At 56.6% G+C, this 19,855-nt stretch overlaps 1 protein-coding gene across 9 annotated transcripts in view; it reads right to left on the reverse strand.

Moving 5' to 3' along the window:
- ANO1 (anoctamin 1) overlaps positions 1-19,855 on the reverse strand; it is a 92,106-nt gene that overhangs the window by 54,286 nt on the left and 17,965 nt on the right. For 5 of the 9 annotated variants that reach the window (XM_057552916.1, XM_057552910.1, XM_057552912.1 and 2 more), the window contains 7 exons: positions 14,032-14,130; positions 13,134-13,285; positions 11,552-11,606; positions 8,293-8,344; positions 5,911-5,976; positions 5,369-5,424; positions 1,820-1,861 (listed from right to left, as the gene is read on the reverse strand). In XM_057552916.1, the coding sequence (XP_057408899.1) occupies positions 1,820-1,861; positions 5,369-5,424; positions 5,911-5,976; positions 8,293-8,344; positions 11,552-11,606; positions 13,134-13,285; positions 14,032-14,130 (522 nt within the window). The remainder of the gene's footprint in view (positions 1-1,819; positions 1,862-5,368; positions 5,425-5,910; positions 5,977-8,292; positions 8,345-11,551; positions 11,607-13,133; positions 13,286-14,031; positions 14,131-19,855) is intronic. The other 4 variants (XM_057552915.1, XM_057552913.1, XM_057552914.1 and 1 more) reach the window with 1 other exon arrangement.

Consider the following 19,855-nt stretch of genomic DNA (forward strand, 5'->3'; position numbering starts at 1 on the left):
CCATCTCTCCACCCCTCCATCCATCCACCCATCCATCCCTCCACCCCTCCATCCATCCCTCCCTCCATCCATCCCTCCATCCCTCCATCCCTCCACCCCTCCATCCATCCATCCATCCATCCCTCCACCCCTCCATCCATCCATCCATCCATCCCTCTACCCCTCCATCCATCCATCCATCCATCCATCCATCCCTCCACCCCTCCATCCATCCATCCACCCGTCCATCTATCTGTCAGTCCATCTGTCCACCCATCCACCCACCCATCCATCCACCCACTCATCCAATACTCCCTGATCATGGACCAGGCTTTGTATTCATTGCTGGGACATAACATTAAGTGAGGAGAGGGGGGTGGAAAGTGGGCCGCATTCCAGGCAGAGAGCTTTTGGGTCTGGATGAACCTGGAGCTGTCTGTTGGGCCTGCACACAATAGTGCCCAGTAAGTAGTTCCTGAGTAATAACTGAATGAGACAGTCTTGGCACTGACGTGACCATCAGCCGAGTCGTCTTTAGATTAGAAAGGCGGCAGTGCGGCTGGAGCATGGGGAAGAGGGTGGGAGATTAGGGCGGAGGGGCCTGGGACCTGGAGGCTAAATGGCCAGAAGAGGGTCTCTGTGGAGGAAGGGCATCAGGCAGTGGCAGAGGGCTGCAGAGGGACGAAGGGGGCTGGGCTCTGAGGCCAGGTTTGGTGCAGGGCAGGCCCGTGGACGGGATGGAGGAGATCTGCAAGTCACGGGCTCTCAGACGAATGCCAGATGTTACACTAAAAATAACCAAATATGTAATTTTTGTGCTAAATCAGATAGCATCTTCAGCTGGATTCCCGGGCGGGCGGGCAGGCGAGTTGTATCAAGTACCGGAGGCTTAAAAACACATATGGGGGGCTGGAGGGAGGTGGGAACAGAGAGCATTCCACATGCAGAGTCTCCTGGGCCTTGCAATTTGGGACAAGGCCTCCATTGTGAGGTTCTCAGGGAAACATCCCCACCTAGCACCTTGGAAGGATCCGTTCTTGGGGAGCAAGAGATGGGACAAAGGGGGCTGAAAGGAACACAGAGCCCAGGGAGGGCTGCTCCCTGAGGTGAGGGAGGGCAGGGCTTGTTGGGGAGCTGGGAGGGGCTCATTTGGAGGCAGGGAGGCTGGGATCCGGGTGTGGGCATGCGAGGGAAGGAGAACTGGCTGTGGTGGCGCGGATGTGGGGTGGGTGCAGGAGCAGAGCTTCCTGAGAGCCTGGGTGGGTGGAATTAGGGTGAACCATTGAAGAATAAAGGATCACTAGGCATTTCCCAAAGTGTGTCTCATGGGACACCAGCTCCATAACTTTCCCATTAAAAAGGGTTCCAGGTCAAGTAAGTTTGAGAAACACTGGCTTGACCACCATCCATTGTGTTCCCCGTGCGCTGGCGGGGGCTGGGGCACTCCAGGCGGCTGGCCCCGGGGCTCCCAAACTTATTTTCCCGGAAGCCAGGCAGGCTTAGGCCAAATGTCAGCAAAGAGCCCTGGAGGTTCTGACCGATCCAGTGAGACACGGGTTTGAAGCTGGCCAGGTCAGTGCAGGAAGGAAGGACAGAGGAAGTGCAGGTCAGTGCAGGAAGGAAGGGCAGGCCGGGGGCACGTCCCTTCCCTTCACACGCTCGGACAACCTGCCAAGGATGCTTTTGAGAATCAGAGAGGAAAACAGTCCAACGAGGTGGGTTCACCAACCTTCTCGCTCAGATGTGGGGCTGCAGTCCCGTGACCCCCGAGCCCCTGTCCCCCGCTGGCCCCCAGACCCCCAGACCCCGAGGAGCGGTCTCCTGGCTCTGTAGCACCTACCTTCCGGTCGTTGAACTCCACGTTCTCCCCTTCATAGTCTCCCTGTAAAGAGAGAAAGGTGTCTTACTGTCCTTTAACCTTTCCAGACATACACTCCAGCTGCCCCCACTACGCAGGTGAGCTAGTCCCAGGACAGAACTTCACACAGTGTGGAAGGGCGCCCAGGCCCCCTCCTCCTAGGATAAAAAGCGTCCCGGGAAAGCCCGAAGTGCCTTCCCCCGACACAGAGACGACGCCCAGGATGGGAACGCGGTCAGGTCCTTGGAACTGGTGACACCGAGGAAAGCGGGCTTCAGGGGCTGGAGGGATTGTCAACAGGGTGAACATGCATCCCACTCTGCCAGGAGGGTCCTGGCGTCTCATCCCAGGCCCCACTAGGGTGGTGCCCCCTTCCCTCTCAAGTGTCCCAGGAGGGACCATGAGTTAGATGATCCCAGTGCCTACAGATCGGTGAGCCCAATGCTCCCATTTTACAGATGGGAACACCCAGGCTCAGAGGAGCAAACTGACTTTCCTGGCAGAGATAGCAAAATCTGGTCAGACCTGGGACTTGGATCCAGGTCTCCAAATCCAATGGAAGAGAAGGAGTGTCTAAAGGTCGAAAGCTAGCCCAGTATTCCAACGGGTGACACTGATGACTAGAAGCCTGGCCAACCGGTCCTGAGGGCTGCCGGGCAGATAAAGCTCTGAGGGCTCTGGGAGGTCTGCCTGGTGCCCGCTCCTCTCACCAGCTCCTTCCGTGACCCCCGCTTCTGGCCCCGTCAGCCCCCTCCAGGCGGGGAGAACTTGACCACCAGGTGGGCAACCGATGCCTGTGGTCTTTGAATGAAGATGCTCTGGGAGCAGTTTAACCAAATTCCCCCCTGAGTCTTCAGGGGTCCTCCCCACCCAACCCAACCTATCCCCTTCCCAGAGTTTTCCCTCTTGTCTAAGACGGCCCCATGATTCCAGCAGCACCTCATTTCTGTAGAGGTCAGTTAGCCGGTGACCTTGAAGGGGGCAGATGCCAACCAGGAAGGAAGCCAAAAAGCCACCCAGCAGCGGCTGAAACGCCAAGTTATGGAGTAGAAGGCTCTTCCTCTATGTGCAGTCCTAACAGGCTGCTGTCTGGTTGGCAATGACCCCGGCCCCTGGCCTGGCAGATGCTCTTGTTGAATGAATGAATGAGTGAGTGAACGCAGCAAGCAAGGCCCTGGAGAGGGTGGGATGCTCTGGGCCACGCACTGAGATGTGACCTAGGACAGCTCAGGGATGAGAGGCAGATGGTGAGAAGCGTACACGCGCGGGAGGGGCCTGCTGCCTGCCAGAGGCCGAGGTGCAGCCTAGCAGCAGCCGGCATCCTCTGTTTAAGGCAAGGGGTCCACAGGGCTAGCTTCAGAAAGATTTATCTCCCCAAATATTTGAACATCAGCTTTGGTACTTAACGGGGTGTGTGTCCATCAGCTGTACGGAAAATTCATGCATGTAAAATCTCATATTCCCTCGAGATGACCGAGATCCATCATCCCGCTGGAAAGAACCCTGGAAGCAGAGCCAGAGGATCTGGGCTCCACTCCTTGGCTGTGTGCCCGTGGGCAAGTTGCTTGAGCAGCTGCAGCCTCAGTTTCCCCATCTGTAAAGTGGGAACAGACCCCACGTGGCAGGTTTCCCTACTGCTGTGTAAGGGACAAAGATGATGGTGCGCAAGGAGTTTCTAACATGAGGATCTTGGAGATGCTTTCTGGGGGCTCAGTGGAAGTCTTGTACTCGTTGGTTTAAACTGCTGCGAGAATCGATTCCTAAGACAAATGCGGCAGCGAAGCCTGAGAAGAGGGGTGCCTCGGCCTCCAAGGGAGGACGCAGTGGTGGTGCAGCCAGGGGTGGAGTAGCCTGCTGTCAACCAGGGCTGGCCTCTGGCCCCAGCTCCTCCACGGGGGCTGTGTGAACTTGGGCGAGTCACTAAAGCTCTCTGAGCCTCCGTGTTTGCACCAGATTAAATGAGATAAAGCTCCTACTAGACACAGTTCTTTGCACACAGTAGGTGCTCAGAAATGTTGATCTTTCCCCTTTCCCTTTCAAGACTTAAAAGGCTGAATCAAACAGGCAGGGAGGCCCTGAAACGTTTCGGCTTCTGTCCCTGATGTCTTGGCAGGAGTGACAGCTCAAAGGCCAAGTGGGGCTGAGCAAACCTGAGTGGCACAGACGGGACGGATGAGCAAGGCGCCTTCTAGGGAGAAGCCAGGAGCGCCAGCGGGGACCTGCGGGGTCTGAGTCCTCCCTCGAAACATTCATCCTGCAACAGGTCAATCACCAAGACAACTCGACTTAACCCCACACTGCATTTATTGAGCACCTACTAGGTGCAGAGGCTTTCATGAGATGCATGCATAATGAATGGTGGCCAAACAGTGTTGTCTTTGTGGGACAGGGAGCATGGAGGTCCAGAGAGGAAGACTCAACCATGCCAGGGAGGCGGGGAAAGGAAGGCTCCGTGGGGACGTTTTGTTTGCCCTGGGGAGGGGTTGTCCAGGCAGAGGAGGAGGGAAGAGCATTGCAGGCAGAGGGAACAGCATGAACAGAGGCACAGAGGTGGGAAAACGGGATCAGTTGAGCCCAAATCCTCACAGTGAGTGACGGGGGACGGCGGCAGGTCGGCTGAGCATCTTTCCCTCTGAGTCAACGGTCTGGGTGGACAGCCCTTTGCTGTCCGGCCCCACCCCCCGTTCGTCCAATGTCTTACTGAAAGCCCTTCTGTTTCTGAATTCCTGCTAACACCCTCTGCAGCCTTGGCAACTGGACAGGGCAGGTATTATTTCTGACTTGCAGATGGGGGCACTGGGGCTCAGAGAGGACAGGGGCTGCCTCTGCTCAAGGTCACAGAGGAGTGAGCGGCCAGGACTAGAATCTGGGTCCCCGGGCCCCCATGCCTGTCCTCTCTCTCTCCTAGCCTTTGCAGTAACACACATTTGGAAAGTTCCAGAGATCCTCTGTCCAGAGTTCCCACACTGCTCAGGCCCCATGGCCCATCCCCAGTGCCCTGCTGAACTCTAGTCCTTGTTTCCATAGAGACAATAAGAAGAGAATCTTCTCTCTCTCTATCCCAAGCCAAGACAACGCAGCCGTGGCCACAGGCTATATTTGTCAGGGGGATACCAGTGGGATTTGGAGATTCGGCTCAGGAAACTGGCCACTTGCTCTGCAGAAATAGATACATAACAGAGCTCTCTGGTCATTCTGCCAGAGCCCGGGCGGGGCGGGGTAGGGGAGACTGAGCCAGGGAAAGTTCTTGCGGACCAGCTGGCTGTGAGGTTCAGATATGGCCGTGCAGAGTTTCTGCCACAAGTGCCCCTGTCTTGGTGGAATGATTCAGTAAGAAAAGATGGCTCTGTGTGTAATTCTGGTCCCCACCTGGGGAACCAGGAAGGGCCGTGAGCGGCTGACATTTACAGGAGCGCCAAAGCAGGAAGCCCCGACCACAGGATAAGGAGATCTCCCTGGGGGGTGTGGCCCTTGGGGTTTGGAGAATCAAATGACGCGCAGAGATGAACTATGTTTGTCAAGGTTACTTACATCGTGCAGTGGGTAGGCTGCCGAGTAAACGCCATTGGCCAGCAGGCTCGTGATGCCTTGAAAACAAAGGCAGAGAGAGGATTACGGACCAGGCCCGTCTCCGACGGCTCCGTGTTCAATCAGAGTGGTCCCAGGGCTGTCTCAATCACCGAGAATTTTCTCAAAGCGAGCCACACCTGGTTGCACAGAGCCCGACCACCTTTCTGGGGTTTCCTCCCCGGGTTCGACTAGGAGATGATAAAAACATGCTCTATTGGCAGAATTAGGAAGACACAGAGGAAACCCCAAGAGGAAGTTACATCTGGGAGGAAGGAGGTACCCCCAAACCTGCGATTCACCAGCTACCCCCACCTGCTGGAGGGCAAACCTGCAGGTGAGGAAGGGGGATTGTAAGTGGTTAGAAAAGCTGAATCATGAGAAAAATATGGATGGAAAAATTGATGGTGTCAGAAAACACACATACAATTTGGAATTAGATTTCAGGTTGATTGGAAAAGCCAAAGAGGAGGCCTGCGCGCCCCACGCGGGGGCAGAGCACTTACCATATTTACCACATTTTCGCCTTTTACTTAAAAGGGCAGAGTCCTTCTTTCTTCCCTCTCCTTGCCCTGTTTACACATCCGGCTATTAGTTACATGCAAAAGGGCCCGAAAGGGTCAAAGCTGCATTTGGGGGGCAAAGCACTCACGCTCACAATCTAGCACTCCTGGGGGCAGGGGAACAATGGCCGGGCCCCTTGTTTGCTGCCTGAAGCCCCGCGCTGGGAGCAGGATAAAAATAACCACACCTGCACCTCCTAGAATCCAGAGGTGTGGGCTTGGGCACCCAGCCCCAGAAGACAGCGTCGTGAGGGGGTAAGGCAGAGCTTGGCCACGCATGGGTCTGGGGCTTCCCAGAGATCTGATCTTGCTTTGCACACATCCTTGGGGGCCAGTACTGCCCAGGAGTTTCCACGAAGCCCTTTGCTGGTCACAGAACCCTCTGCCTGGATGAAGAGGCTTTCTAGGTGGGAAGGGGGTCAGATTTTTCAGTGGCCTGACCGGCCCACTCTTGACTACTCTGCTGTGACACTGGTGGGAAAGGCACTCCCTGAAATCCACTGAAAAATAGACCATCTCCTCAGCTAGTGATCTGGAATGGTCAGGGCACCTAGGGACACTTAGAAACCCAAACCGGAGCCAGGTGGGAGCACGTGGCCAAAGCCCCATGAATGGAAAGTTCAGCTGCAGTAAAAAATGAACAAGGGGCCGGATTCAGGTTCACTGGCTTCTCACCGTCACTAGAATGCTCTCAACACCGTGCTGCCTCAGGGGTTCCCTCTATCCGGAAGCCTCACCCCTCCAATGTCACCTCATCAGAAGGACCTCTGATCACTGGTTCTACATCCCCCATCACTACATCCCCCTCAACCTGCAAGATTATGTTCTGGTTTACCTGGTCATCTCTCTTGTGTTCGTCCTCCAGAATGGAAACTCCCTGAGGGTAGGGACCTTCCTGGCACAGAGGCTGGTGGGTGACCGAACCCATCAATGAATCTGGAGGTCAGGAGGGCTCTCAGACAAGGCCAGTGTGAAATGGGGTGCATAGAAGGCCCCTCCATCTCTCTGCTTCATCACTGGCACTGGGAACCAGTGCTGCCAGGGGACTGGCCAGAACACACAGCATGGCCCGGGGTGGGGATCAGCTGTAGCTGAGAAGCGCCAGACCCTGGATTCCCTGCAAACCTTCACAGCAACCACACGAGTCTCCACCAGAAGGGACCCTACAGGGACGCTAAAGGGAGACTTGAGTTCTGAGATGCGTCGCTGGGACCAGACCCACGCTTCTCCCCACCTCTGGTGGCCGGGGCCATGTTGCTCCATCGGGGACAGTTTTCCTGGCCTCCTCTCGACTCCTGAGTGTCCGTCCCCTGCCATGACTTAGTACACGGGCTTAGAGATTTCAGGCCCAGAGGGCGGGCCCGTGCCTGACCACTGGCCCACCCTGGGCAGTCTGTCTGACCCTGGAGGTGTCGTCCTCCCCCCCACATCCTGGGCCCGCCCCAGACTTCGGCTGCGAGCACCTGAGTCCTCTCCTGCTCTTGCCTTCCTTCCCTCGCAGGAAGCCAACAGGCAGGGCGTCTCTCCCAATACAGAGGCTCTTATCAGTCCTGCCCTGCGCCCTCGAACCACAGGCTCGGAGCTTCAGATGCTTCCAGAGCATGAAGGATTCTGCCGTGAGCTCCGCTCTCAGCGGGGCATAAAGCAGCTCAACGGGAAGGGGGGAAAGACTGGGGAAAGGCATCACTTTGCCCTGAAACGTTTTGCTTTAGCAAACTCAGCCTGCGGCGGTGGGCAAGGGACCTGCATGGCGGGGGGGTGGTTCCCTCTGTACGCTTTAATTGAGAAGGTTTTGCACCTGTGGTTGAGGTGTTCTGTAAACCGGTACCCGAGGAGCCCAGCGGGGACGGTTTTGTGGCAGGTTCCGCCTAAGGGCACACGTCGAGGGGCACCCCTTCCAGCAAGGCCACGGCCCGGGGTGGGGCACTTTCTAGACTGTGTGCGTGTCCGGCTGCTGCATCAGGCTGCTGCCCCGGCTGGAACCCTAACTACCTCCCCCTGGACTGTGAAGGTCAAGAGAGGGTCAGGGCCCCTTGGTCACCCTCCAGTTTCCAGCGGCCAGGATTTACCGCCTCTGCATTGAGAGGCTCCACAGGCCACCACAGATGCCTCAAGCCAGAGAGGAGGATCCTTCGGTGCTTAAAAGGGCTGTAAAACCGCCCCTTGGTCCCGGAACGGCCCTCCTGCCTGAGACTGTTACACCAGGCTTAAATCAAAACCCTCTAAAAAACCCCAGCCCGGCCACCCGCCTCCCACGGAGAAGATGGGGAGGCAAGATTACACAGCGAGATGAGTGCTGAGCTCAAGCCCCAAGCACGCCCTTACCCATGCTGTACTTGGCTTTGGTACACGTTGTTCTCTTCAGGATTTCGTAGACCTGTTGTGGAGACAAGGGGGGACCAGAGCTACTCCATCACGGGTCACCGGGAAGGGAGGTGGTGACTGTTACCAGCGCCAGCCTCCTGCGTCCCCCAAGGATGGGGTCAGGACTTGCGTTCTTGGGGACAAGGTCACCTCGAAAGGCCCACACCGTGCTTGGGCTCAGGAGTACGGGGGTCCTGTGCACTCTGGTGGTGGATTTCCACCCCTTTTGGCTGAGAGGTGAGTTGGAATTCAGAGGCGTGAGGACTCCGCTGATAGGATCACTCTCGGGTGTGGCCCTGAATGTTCTAGAAACCTGTGCCCCTTTTACGAACAAAACATTTCACTTCGCCGCCTCAGGAGCCCCGGCTTGGGGGTCTGCCTGCTTGGGTCTGCGTCCTTGTAGCCGTGTGGTCTTGGGCTAACTACCTCGTGCCCCGTGCCTCAGTTTCCCCATCCGCAAAATGGGGTGAAAAGAATCAGCCCTGGGCCATAGACGCATGGGTCAGAGCACTCTAACCCCCCGAGACCCCCTCGAGGTCCCACCCTCCAGTGCCCCCCAGGCCCTGGGCCATCTGACCTTCTCTCCTCCTCTCCGTCCGCCCAGCCCTGTCCCAGCAACCCGGCCTCCTGGCTGCCCCGCCTCACTTGCCAACCCTCTCCTGAGGCCACAGGGCCTTCACCCTGGCTGTTTCTTTTTCCAGAAGCGCTTCTCCCCCTGAGAGCTAAATGGCTACAGAGCCACCTTAACAAACAGGTCATCGAGCAGACACCGTCCCTGTTGCTCTGCCTTCTAACTTTGCTCTTTCTCTCTCTTTTTTTTTTTTTTTGGCCGCCCCACTCGGCTTGAGGGATCCCAGTTCCCCGACCAGGGATGAACATGGGCCCTGGAGGTGAAAGAGAGGAGGGCCCAGTCCTAACCACTGGACCACCAGGGAATTCCCCAACGCTGCTCTCTTGTCCCGGATTTCTCACCCCTGCCATGTGCCTGTTGCCTCCCTCACCTCCCGCCCATCTTGGGCAGACACCAGGTGCTCAGTAACGGACTGATGAATGAATGAATGAATGAATGAATGACCCAGTTAGCTGGCTCTCTCCCCGGCACCTCTTGAATCTAATCGGTGGCCTCATCCTGACCTTGCTGATTCTCCCATAACCACCTCCTCCCTTCCACGTGCAGCCACAGCCCCCCTTCACAACCACCCCTGTGATCCCACATCCACCCTCCATCTGCCCTTCCATGACTGGCCACTGGCAGTGATCTTTCTAGGACCTTCCTCCACAACCATCTATGGCTCCCTAGTGTCTACAGGCTGAAAATCCAAGTCCTAAGACCAGCACCTCAGGTCCTTCCCCATTGTTCCTTGCTGATCCCGACTCCTACCCGCCTGCACACTGGGCTGCCCCGATATGCTAGGAGCACAGGGAAGGAGACAGGAGGGACTGTTATATCTTTGTCTAGAAGGACGTTGGGTCTCAAGACCACAGGGTCCAACTAACCAAGGGCAAAGTTTTGAGTCACCAAAGAGTTTCTCTGGAGCATTGGTGTTTTACAAACAGGCCTTCAGGGTCTCTGGGAGAGAGGGCCCCCCACCCCAGAGGTAATCGGAGTCATGGATCATTCAGCTAACACTTACTGGCTCGGACAGAATTGCCTTCTGTGACTTGGGGATCACGGTCTGAGCTCAATTTTAAAGTGGATTCTCCACGAGAGGGGGCCTAGAGCTTCCATTCACATATGCCCCCCAACCCCAGGCCACCACCCCGACAGCAAGAGTGAATTTACGGGGACTTCCCTGGCGGTCCAGTGGTTAGGACTCTGCACTTCCACTGCCAGGGGCCCGGGTTCGATCCCTGGTCGGGGAACTAAGATCCTTCAAGCCACATGGTGTGGCCAAAAAAATAAAATAAAACAATAAAGTAAAAAAAGAAAAAAAAAAAGAATGAATTTACGAATCTGTACCCTGCCCTGTGCTTCCAGGAGCATCCTGGTAGCTCCAGATAATGTAAAAACTGGGGTGCACGTACGTAGGGAAACACAGCATGTGCCTCAGTTCCCCCAGCCGGCCATTCCAATTCTCTCCCATCCCAACATGACAGAGAAAAAGTGAAACCGTTCAGGTTCAACCGCATCTGGTTCTCCCGAGGGGTCGGTGTCCGAGAGGGAGAACTTACCTTTCCTGGACCACATGTCAGCCCCGAGCTACACTGGCTGCTGACATTTTTGCACAAACGAGTTCCTCATTGTTTATTATAATGAGATTTAATTGCTAATGTCATCAGTAACATGGTCAATAATAAAAACCACAGCAGCGGCTGTGTTCCCGGCACTGCATCCAGGTTACCCTTGGTGTGGGCGCACGGCTGCCCTTTGAGCAGGACGCCACCTCGTCCCATTTGCCAGTCGCTAGGCTGGGAGGGGACACAGGGTTGATGGGACAGGGCTCTGTCTGTCCAGGCAGTGGCCTGAGCCCCCCACGCCAAGGCGGCCTACACCACTCACTGTCCTGTGCCCGGGTGCCTGCCAGTCTCAGGACGTGGCTGTGAGGGGCAGTTATCTGCTCAAGGTCAAGCGGCCGCCTCCTCCCAGCCCTGCCCTTCTCCTCGCCAGGCTGGGCTTTCTGGGCCAGGAAGAGAGAGAAGCAGCAGCTTGGCCCCGAGGTTAATACTTGTTTAGATAGAAGTTGGGTCCTGAGCCGCGCACAGCCCAGCTTGGCTGGCGGACAACTTGGCGGCCGATGGATAAACATTAAGCCAATACCTGGCGTAGGGCAAGGCGGCCTGGTCAGATTTCAAACCACAGTTTGCTCGTCTGGCAAAGCTCTGGAAATCTACCCAAACCCTCGCCCCTTTGCCTACACCACCCCATCACTCCTGCCAGGCCTGCCTGCTCACAAACCTCCAGAGAGACAGGGACGTACTGATTCCACTAAGGGCAAGTGGCAAGGAGGCTGGAGAGGCGTGCTGGGAACTGCAAAGATGCGGGAGCAGTTTGAAATAACCCAGCTGGTCTGGAATCCCTCTGCTTCTTCCCTGCTGCCCCACCCCGGCCATCCCCTGGGCCCCTCACAGCCCGCTGGTTTTATTATTCTAATTATTTCTGTCACAGACAATTAGAGCCCCTTCCACCCAGAGGAGCTTGGCTGAAATGAAATTATCATCCCGTTTCCCCGGGGCCACCTTGCTGGGGAGCTATGGATTCCCACGAGTGAGCGATACTTACTATCGTGCTCCGGGTTTTGCTGTCGAAAAAGGAATCCTTGTCAGACAGGTCAAATCTGTTGAAATTTTGGGAACAAAAAGAGACACAGCTCACTGGAGTCAGCGCTGCCGGTTTCCGAGGCCTTGGGGGACCACGCTACCCCCATGAGCGGTGACCATGAAACTGACAAAGCTCTGTCCGCACGCCGGGTGTGACCCGACCCTGGGCATTTGGAAGAGTCTATTCATCCCCTCACACCTCGGGGAGGCTGGGAGACCCCCGTGGGTGGGAAGTGACCCCAGGGGCAACTGAGGTCAGACCTCCCTCGCCAAGGATCCCTTTTCCTTCCAATGACACCCTCAGGGGCAGATTTTAGTCTCTGCTGCAGCACTCCTGGGGTGATCCCGCCATCGGACACTTTACTATTTAAGGCAGTCTCCCTATAATTTCCAAATGGTTTCCGTCCGGAGGTCTTGGGCCACACAGAGATTTCCTAAGGCTTCCTGAGGGCAGAGGGATGCCTCTGGAACACATTACCCGATTCCCAACACACTCAGGGTAGAGCCGGGGAGGGCGACTCGGGGCTGGGGGTGGCCCAGAGCCTGGAGGTGAGCCAAGCCTGGCAAGGCAGGGGGTGCCAAGGGAGGTGGCCAGGGCCCTGGGGGTCATGGAAAGCAGGCGTCTCCCTCTAATGCGCGGGGGGGCCCGGGTCCCGGCGCTGGTGGGAGGAGTTGGGCCGGAGCTACTTCCTTCTCCCTTATGTCTTATCCCCAGGAGGATCGGGAAACAGCGAGTGAAGCACGTGGCCCCGGCCCTGTGACTAATGCCCGGGCCAGGGCGGAAGCCCCAGTTCTGAGCGGAGGCTCTTCATGTCCCGTGGGACCAGGGGTGTCCAGGAGCCTCCCATCCCCTAGAGCTCGTCATCCTAGCCCCACAGGATTCCCAGACTCCAAGCTTTCTATTCCCACCCCTGCCCTCGCTCCAGCTCTGCCCAGTGAGGCCCCACGGAGGCCTTGCAGCTGCCGCTGACCCAGGTGGCTACGCCTCATTGCCCCTCAGGAGCAGGGGAGGAGGGAAGGTTCCAGAATAGGTGCAGCCCTGCCAGGCAACTGCACTGGCTCTCGAGTCTCTGGGGCCTCAGGACTCCAGCTGGGGCTGCTTTTCGGTTCTTGGCTCCCAGAGCTCGGCAGCCTTCAGGAGGCGCAGCTAACAAGACCCAACTCCTCGGGACACATCCCAAGAGGGACAGAGCAGGGCAGGGGGAGGGTACCCAGGCCACTGCTTTGGGGCTTTAATCCCAGACCCAGGCCTTCCCACACCTGGGCTCAAGCCAGTTTTCCCAAGTGTCACCCAGCAGGACAAGACTTGTCCCCTTAATTCCTCAGTTAATAATGACCTTGGATATTATTTCCAGGGCCTCTTCTGTGCTCAAGAACCACAAGCTCTTATGCGAATATGCTCCAGGGGCTGAAATCCCCACTTCGTTGGGGGGACGGAGAACTCCCTCTGGCCTCAGAGGACCACGTCCAACACGGGGTGGAATCACCACACAGCGAGGGGGCCCTCGGGAAGGGGCAAGCGGGTGGGGGGGGTCCCCACTTACAGGTGCTGCTTCTCCCGGGAGAAGGGATAGGAGAGCCTCTTTGTGGTCTGGGGTCTGTGCTCCGCCACCTTGGGCTGGATGGGGTCTGTGATCTTCTGGAGCACAGAGTTGATCTTTTTCAGGAGGCCACGGGTCTCATTAATGTGATACAGCTGCGGGCGAGGCAGGGAAGGGGGACGCATGTCATCTGCTGAACCATGACTCTGGGAATCTATGCTGAGACGGGCAGGGAACTAGCCCCCCGCCACAGAGACGGCCCGGCCTGGGAACGGGGGCGGGGATGGGCCACGATGCCCCCTCCACGCCCGCGTTTCTAGATGAGCCTGAAAGCTCAGAGTTTCGGGAGATCCCGGCCAAAAGGGCAATTCTAGTACATTCCAGAGAACTTCCCCCAGCTTCACTTTTGTTTAAAAAGAGGTAATCCAGAGGATTCTGGCGGATTTGAGAAGCTGGGAGCTGACTTGCTGCCGAGAACAGCTTCATCCCCCCCTGCTTTCCTCCCCAAGGACCAAAGTAAACCCCGATGCCTCGCTAAGCTCCTCGGACGCACTGGCAGACTGCTTCCCAGCCCGAAGCTGGGAAGAGATTAAGAAGAAAAACCCCAGCAAGCGAGGAAATGGAATTAAAGTGAGTCTGATAAATTAGCTGAAATACTGAAAGTACGACCGGTCAGAGCGGGAAGTTTCACTGTGTTTGTATCTGTGAGAAGTTCCCGGGCTCCTGTGGCATCTCTGGGCGAGCGGGTTATACTCTCCGCCCGCAGGACACGGGAGCCCTCCTGCCCTCCCGGGGGCGGCTGAAGCTCCCTTGGGCTTTCGTAACAGCTCAGACCCTCCCGATGACGCTTTCCTGCCGGGCATCCCCGAGACGACCCCTGTGGAGTAGGGACACCACTCACCTTCTTCGTCGGCATCTTCAGTTTCAAAAACTCAGCCTCTCTGCACAGCACGTTCCAGGGTGCGTGGATTTTTACAAACCCAACCCCGTGAATTTTCGTCTAGAAAGAGGGGAGAGGTCCTTGGTCAGCGTGGGCAGATGTTTGGGGCTGAAAACCATTTTCACCCTCGGGGGCAACTACCGTTTACTGGGCAGCTGCTTCTGCCTGTCACCTCATGGCTCCTCTGACGATGCTTTGAGGCACTGCTACAATCCCCTCCTTCCAGATGATGGAAGAAAGCTGCAGGGCTGAGAGGGCTCCCCCCGGCCCGGGTCCCACGGGAATGATCAACAGCCGGGAGGGTGCCTGGAGGGAGGTCCCGGATCCCACAACACCTGGGAAGTTCTCAGAGGGGTAGCCGAGGGGCCCCAGAGCAGCCTGAACCACAGAAGACCTTCCACAACTGAGAGCCCAGGCCCTTCGACTGAGTGGATGTACTCGGTGTCCCCGGGGTGCTCAAGCAGAGATGAGGAGGTGATGGTGAAGATGGTCCCCTCTGGGCATCTCTGTGGGGTCAGGACATACCTCTGTCTGGACCCGGCCACCCCCCGGGTTCCCTGGGTCAGCACTGCCTTTATCCTAACGCGAGAGGACTCGAGGCAACGCTGCATTCGAGTCCAGCTCCCATCCCCCACTAAGCTGCTGTGAACTTGGACGAGTCACTTCTGGTCCAGCGTGTCTGAATGACAGGACTGGGCAGCCGAGGGTCCCTGAGTGCTGCCCCACCAGGAACTGCACAAGCTAAGAGCTTCAAGAACTGACTCCAAAGCTCGATGGGAAAGGCAGGACCACTGCCCTGCTTCACGGAGGGGAACACTGAGGCTTGAGAGATTAAGTCACCGCCTAGGTTCCTCAGAAAATTAAAACTAGAGCCATGATATGATCCATCCATCCCACCTCTGGGTAGTTATCCCAAGGAAATGACATCAGGATCTGCACCCCCATGTTCACTGCAGCATTACGACAGCCAAGATACAGAAACAACCTAAGTGTCCTTGGATGGATGAATAGATCAAGAAAGTGTGGTAGACATATACAGCGCAGTATTATTCACCCATAAAAAAGAAGGAAATCCTGCCATTTGTGACAACGTGGATGAACCTGGAGGACATTCTGCTACGTGAAATGGGTCAGAGAGACAAGCATTGCATGGTATCACTTATATGTAGAATTAAAAAAATGCTGATTTCATAGAAACGGTGTAGAGTAGAACGGTGTTTGCCAGGGGCTGGGTGGGGGGATGGGGATGGGGAGATAGGTCAGAGGGTACCAGCTTTCAGTTATAAGATTAAGTTTTGAGGACCTAATGAACAGCAGGATGACTCTAGTTACTAATATGGTATCGTATACTTGAAAGGTGTTGAGAGATCAAAGTGTTCTTAGCACGTGTGTGCGCGCACACACACACACACACACACACACACACACACACACAGAGTTAACTGTGTGAGGTGACGGGCGAGTTAATTACCTTGATCTGGGTAACCATTCCACGGTGTCTATGTGCATCAAGTCATCACAGTGTAGACTTTAAATATACACAATTATATTTGTCAATTACTCCTCAATAAGGTTGGGGGTGGAAAGTCAGGGCCTGGCATCTTGCAGCTGGCGGGTGTGGGAACCCGGGTTCACATGCAGGCCATACACACTCTTAATCATGGGTGAGACCACACACATCCCAACAACTCTCTATTTTTCTGGTTTTCTCTGTTCCCCGTACCTTTCGTGTTTAAGAGATTCCCTTTATTGAGCGAATAGCATCAATGCGGCGATAACACGTTTCCCCATCTAAGACGCAGGTAACACCAGCAGACTTCCCAATCACCCCGAGATAACTGGGGTGCCCCATTGCAACAAAAAGCAAAGAAACACATTCCCCTCAGACAGAGCCGTCCTATGGCAGTGGGTTCCTCTGTCCACCAGACGTCTCAAGGGGACCCCCAGGGGCTTGGAGCCCACGCTGGGCTCCCAGGTTGAGGTCCCACTTCACCTTTCCACAATTCCGGGGGTCCTGGCAGAAAGGAGCCAGGCCACGGCAGGGGGTGTGTGTGGCCGGCACGTGGGACTCAGTGTGGCGCTGACTCGGGTCTGCGTTGGGCTCTGAGCCCCCGGTCCCATCACCAGCCTCAGAGTGTACACAGCTCATGGGATCACTGCAGGTTTTTGGCAAAAAGCAACAGAGTCAAAGTCACTTGGGACTGATGTTTAAGAAAAAATCCTCAGTGGTCCAAACACATTCGTCCAGCGCCAGCCTCGGCCCCCAGTGAGACGTGGGGCTCCTGGTCGTCCACGTGGAGAGCCACAGACGGCTCTGCCCGCACCCTGCCTGGGCAAGGGGACCCTCCCGGATGCCGAGCTCCACGTGGGGCTCCTTCCTCACCTCGAGAGAAGGGCCACACCTGCTGGGAGAACTCCGGCTCACCTCTCCATCTCTGATGCAGAGGCCCCCATGCCCCCCACAACCAGAAGAGCCAGCCTCTCCCCGGGGCCTCAGTGTCACCGCACAGGCCTTGTCTATGTGGCCCCAGCAGGCAGGCGAGTCCTGCCCGGAGCCTCCCAGCTCCCTGGCCCTGCTGCCCACGTCGGGGCAGTGCAGATGCTCCACGTGTCCACTGAACGAGCGGATGAAGTCCCCTAACAATGATGATGATGAGGGGGGGGAGGAGGAGGAGGCTGAGGCCCACCAGGCGCTCACTACGTGCCAGTCCCTGCTTCAGGCATTTGTGCGCATTCACTCATTTAGCCTCACGACAGGCCCGTGAGGGTGACCCTGCCGCTGTCCTCACCTTGGAGCCGAGAGGTTCACACTCTGCAAGTTCACTGTGGGTGTCCAGGGCAGGCTGCAGCCAATGGCCACAGATTGGGCAGCTCTAACAACACAAATTCATTCCCTTCCATTTCTGGAGCCAGAAGTCTGTGACCAAGGTGTGGGCAGGGCTGCGCTCTCTCCAGAGGCTCCAGGGGAGGGGCCCTCTCGCCTTGCCCAGCCGCCGGGGACCCCAGGCCTTCCTGGGCTTGTGGCCATATCACCCCAACCTCTGTGCCCATCTGCACGAGCCTTCCCCCCTGTGTGGCTCTGTGTTTCAAGTCTCCCTCTCTTTTCTCTTCCAAAGACACCTGTCACTGGATTTAGGGTCCACACGAATCCAGGAAGATCTGGTGCAGAGATCAGTAACTTAACTTACATCTGCCAAGACCCTTCTTCCAAATAAGGTCACATTTGCAGGTTCCAGGAGGACAGCTTTTGGAGCTGCCACTTGGCCCACGACACTCGCCATGAAGCAGCAGGTCAGAGCCCCACAGGGCTTGGTGCAGGGAGCTTATCAAAGTGGCTGGAAGATTTGAAGAAGCAGGTCCAGGAGCTGGGTCCTGAGGCTGCTTCAAGGACCAGGGTGCCCGGGCACAGGGACCAGATGTGCAAGGCTCGAGGTGTGCTGGCTGGCGTGGGGCACACCTGCAGGGAGCCTGGAGCCCGACACCATGGCCCAGGGCTGGGGACTCGGCGCGTGGGCTTGGGAACGGACGCGTGGACTAGTGTGGACCAGAGGAGGCAGCCCGGGGGCTCGGGCAAGGGGAACCCAGATCTTCCTGCTGCCCTCAAGGGGCAGGTCGGGTGGGTACCAGGGGAGGCCATGGATTGGGCGGCCTGGGTCCGAGTCCTGGCGGGCTGCTGTGTTGTCTCCAGCAAGTGACTCAACCTCTCTGAACCCCCTTTTGCTCAGCTGCAAATCTTTGCAGTAGAAGGCTTGCTTCACAGCTGGGGGAGTCCCTGATGCTCCTAGCACTTCCATCCAGCCCTGTGGCTGGGGCTGGGGCTTCTCTCCGTGACCTTGAGGCTGGTGAGACCACGCCTGAGTGGACTCCTTTGACCAAGAAGCTTGAAGCTGCCTCCCCAGCTCCAGGAAGCCCCGGGGGCACCATGAAATGACGGAGAAGTGGCCACGGACGGCCCCGTGCGGCAGACCTCCTCTTTCCTGTTACAGCCCAAGTTTATTTCTGCGCGCACTGTTCGGCCACATGCAAAGACCCAAAATATATACTTCCGAGTCCGTGGAGAGTTCTCTCGATGGTGGTCAAGGACCAGTGCCCGGGCCGGCCTCCCTGGGAAAGCACGCTCCGCCGTTTACGTGAGCAACGGGGTCCCTCCCAGGGAAATATCTGGCAGGACTGGGGAAAGGGGTCATGGGACCAGTTGGATAAGAACACATATGGGATGTTTTAAACCTTGGTGCCCGGCCTGACAGCAGCCTGGCCGCTGCAGGAAGAAATCGTGAGACGTCGAGTCCCCTCCCTGAGCCAGATGCCCCGGAGCCGTGGGTTCTGTCCTGACTCTGGTCCCTCTGGTGTGGGGAGGTTGGAGGCCCCAGAACTGCTGGGGCCGGGCACCATGGCGTGGGCGTGGGGAGGGCCAGGCGTCAGGGTCCCGCAATGGCCTGCCACCCAATGCTGGACAAAATAAATAAATAAAATAATAAGTGGCATGTCTTAAAGTTGCTGAAGACCTGAGAAGACCCAGGGGAGCAACCTAGACCATGCCATCCAAGGGGTTTCTACCGATGCAGACACTCGGGCTGGAGGGGGAAGGGAGGTTTCTGCCCCAGGCCCGCCCCAGATGGGGAGTCTAACAGAAGACCCTTCCCCATGGAGCCTGACCCCCACGAGATGACACTTTCAGGTGACCCAGAAAGGGCTCCCTCCTCCAACCCTGGGGATTACAAGGCAGGCAGTCCTGGTGCTGAGCAGGAGAAGGAGGGGATGAGGACCACCCCGAGAAGTCCTGGTCCCAAAGGTCACGCCCCAGTGGGTCTGGGCACCTCAGCCTGTGACCTTGGCTCAAGGTGGTTCTGTCTATACTGCCCTCAGATGTGACGAATGCAAGCCTTTCTGGACAAGGGCATCTTCCTCCTGGGCTTGGGGAACCCCCCCCCCCCACCCCATCATGGGCTACATAAGGGTGGTGGCCAGTGGGCAAGGGCGCCAGGCCCACCAGGATGGAAGACAGCTGGAGGAGAACCAGCAGAAGTGACCCCCTCAGCCTTGGGATTCTGAGAGGATTATATGGATAATAAATCAGCTGTGCTCACCTTGTTTAAAGAAATAAACCTCAAGACAGAAAGGTTCTGCAAAGGACAGGAAACTATTAAAAAATGACACAGCCAACTTGGAAAAGAACCAAACAGAACTTGCAGAAATAAAAAAGTGTCATAATGAGAAGTGAAAATTCAACAGACACGTTTGAAGGTACTTGACCTCTCCAAGGAAAGGGAGACACATGGGCGTATAGCAGGGAGATGCCAGTAAGGAGATGCCAGTAAGGTATGCAACCCTCCACAGCCCCCCTGCTCTCAGGAAGAAAAAACCAACCCTGATCTGTAGCTGCAGCATTTGCCAGTTTCCACAGTGTACATACTCCTGCCATGGCCTATTTCAAGCTACCAAAGTGTTAGCACCCGGCTGGCAGAATTCCTGATGAGCCAGAAAGAGCTGACTCTGGCACGCCACAGGCCTAGAGACACAGGAGGATGTCAGAACTGCAGCCAGAATGACACAGATTTTAGCCCGACTACTTGGGACCTGGGCAGAGCTGCCCTTGGGGAACTTTAAAGACATGACTTTTAAAAAGTGTCCAGAATTCACTTTATAGCAAGTATGCTTCCACAAAACCAAGACAGGCCCAAAGGAAGTCAGGTGGGGTGTGTAAAAGCCTCAGCACTTAAGACTCAAGAGACATAAAATCTTTAGGGCCAAAGAAATGAATGCGTAATGGTGGAATTGTGGAGAA

The sequence above is a fragment of the Balaenoptera acutorostrata genome, chromosome 9, assembly GCF_949987535.1.
Source record: "Balaenoptera acutorostrata chromosome 9, mBalAcu1.1, whole genome shotgun sequence".
In the NCBI taxonomy this organism is placed as follows: Eukaryota; Metazoa; Chordata; class Mammalia; order Artiodactyla; family Balaenopteridae; genus Balaenoptera; species Balaenoptera acutorostrata.